The sequence below is a fragment of the Cebus imitator genome, unplaced genomic scaffold (genome assembly GCF_001604975.1).
Source record: "Cebus imitator isolate Cc_AM_T3 unplaced genomic scaffold, Cebus_imitator-1.0 Scaffold237, whole genome shotgun sequence".
NCBI classification, from domain to species: Eukaryota; Metazoa; Chordata; class Mammalia; order Primates; family Cebidae; genus Cebus; species Cebus imitator.
This window is the reverse complement of record NW_016107552.1, coordinates 3,980,253-3,982,670: the sequence shown is the minus strand read 5'-3', so window position 1 is coordinate 3,982,670 and position 2,418 is coordinate 3,980,253. Positions and strand designations below refer to the sequence as shown.

General features: G+C 50.5%; 1 protein-coding gene across 1 annotated transcript in view; it reads left to right on the top strand.

The window, feature by feature from the left end:
- UPB1 (beta-ureidopropionase 1) overlaps positions 1 to 2,418 on the top strand; it is a 32,714-nt gene that overhangs the window by 8,175 nt on the left and 22,121 nt on the right. Inside the window, exon 3 of the mRNA XM_017498138.2 lies at positions 1,502 to 1,589. Coding sequence (XP_017353627.1) covers positions 1,502 to 1,589 — 88 coding nt within the window. The remainder of the gene's footprint in view (positions 1 to 1,501; positions 1,590 to 2,418) is intronic.

Sequence of the window (2,418 nt, the reverse complement as noted above, 5' to 3'; positions counted from 1 at the left end):
CTCCCCAGCTGTTGATCCGAAGCTCCATTTAACAACCAGGAAGGTGCCCTTTTGGCCTGCTTGTGCTCCCCATGGGATGCTGCCCCTCAGTCACCTGCCAGGAGGCGGCCAGCCAGCACATACCGGTCGGGACCATCCATCTGTGTGTTCTTCTGCCTTAATCCTCAGGGTGGGGACTCGCTATACCCAGAAGTCTGCCAGCTGTGGTGCCTGTAGGCTTTACGGGAACAGATAGGCATTCACTTATGACCTCATACTTAGTAAATAAAGGTGACGGCATCTCGTATCTCCCTAAAGAAACATGTTGTCACAGACACAGGTGGTTTGCTTTGTCCACTTCTCCACAGCATTCCCCCAGCTGCTCAAACTTGCAGGCGTTTCCCCGCACAGGTTTCCTCGGGATACAGAGTGTTTGAGGATTCTTAGGGATTCTGGAGAAGCCTAAGGTCTCTTGGATTCCAGGTTGGGTTCTGCATCATCATTCACATTGGTCCTTCCTTTGCTTTTGTGGTTATGTCCCCTCTGTCATCCCAGACTGTCAGGTCATAGGACCAGCTATGTCTTTTTCACCCCCACAGCGCCTAGACGTGTGCTTGCATTTTGCTGCCACCAAGCAAATGTGTGTTCATGGGGCTGATGCTGTCAGCAAATATCCACAAAGCCGTGGGATGCACAGCCTCTCAAAGGAGGGGACCATAGGCATTGTAAAGTGTTGGTGCACTCTGGGTTTTCAGCCAGGCTCCCTTGGTCTGTCTTTGAACAAACACTTTTGAATGTCTCCTGGGAGCCAGGCATTGTGCCAAGAACAAGCAGACGATGAGGAGGCTTTCTTCCTATCCCCAAGGAGCCTGTGGGGTCCTGGGAGTGACAGCAGAAGAAGAGTGACACACGATGGCTCCCAAAGGCCAGGGGGTGCCAAGTTACCTCGACCCTTGGCCCATAGCTGTGAGACCCTGTAGCAGCACACACAGGGGCGACAGGTGACACAGATAACACCTCCAGAAAGATTAGTGGGAGGAGGGAAGTACATTCCTGGCCCAGGCACAGCATACACCAAAGCATGGGGATTTAAAAGAGCCAGAGAGGCGAGGCATTCCATGATAAGATGCACACAGAAGTAGAAGTGCAGGACAGTGGAGAGCAGAATCCTGGGCTGAAGGAGCGGCTGACCCAGGAGATGGGTGTGAGCGTGAGCCCTGGGTACAGAAAGCAGCACCATCTTCATCCCTGCCTCTCAGCAACCCCACAGGTCAGGTGGCAGTCTCCTCATTATCAGGTGAAGAAACTGAGGCAGTGTCCAAGTGTCAGCCCAGAGCCTCTGTACCTCTACCTTTTCATGCAGACTTTGGACATAAGGAAAAAACCAAATATGGAACCTCCCCACCCTACTCCCCATATCTGCCCAGGTGGGCATTGATTGTTCCATTTGCATTAGGATGAGATCCTAAAAATTGCCTTACCAGCAGAACTAAATGGATTTTAATCCTTTCTAAATCCTCAGGTCTCTGCCCTTCATAAACGCATAAAGTCCATTGTAGAGGTGGCTGCAATGTGTGGAGTCAACATCATCTGTTTCCAGGAAGCGTGGAGTAAGTCTTTTTTACAGTGCTTTTTCTCTACTGACTTCAGAAAAATTGTGTGTTCTCTCCATGTTGCCAAGAGTGTCTGCTGCCTGACTTTTAAAGAATCTCCTTTGTTTTCTCATGCATAGAAAGGTTCTCTGCCCACATCACCAGGAACCCCGGCCTACCTGCTGTCATGTGCCAGGCCGTTGTCTGGGTCCCATCAGTTCTCCCACATGGTTCTGAATCCATTCACTCCTCTCCCATCTCTGTCACTGCCTGGTCCAAGCCCCTGGCAGCTCACCCTGGCCTTTGTAATTCCCTCCAGCTGGTGTCCCGTGCGCTCCCAACCGTTGTTTGCCTTCAGATCTCGGCCCAGAGCCAGCCGCCCCAACTAAACATTCCTGGTACTGTGTACCTTGGTGGTTTTTGTTTTTATCAGAACTATACATGCTCATGGTTGAGAGTCAGATGGGTCTACAAGGTCTGTTACCAAAAAATAGCTGTTATCCCCAGAGTCAACACTGAGCTAGTTCCTTTGGAATTTACCTTTATTCGTGTTGCTACTTCCTAATTTTTTAGTTTTGCATCACCTGTTGACTCCCACGCCCCCCGCCATGGAAGATGTCAGTGTTAGCACTTTCCTGCCTCCTGGTCCCTGTATATACATGTGCTCTTGTTCTTCTATCCCCCAAGCCATTTTGTCAACTTTGATTCCTTTTTTTTTTTTTTAAGACAAGGATTGGAGTGCAGTGGCACAATCATAGCTCACTGCAGCCTTGACCTCCCAGGCCCAAGCAATCCTCCCACCTCAGCCTCCCAAGTAGCTGGGACCACAGGTATACACCACCGTGCC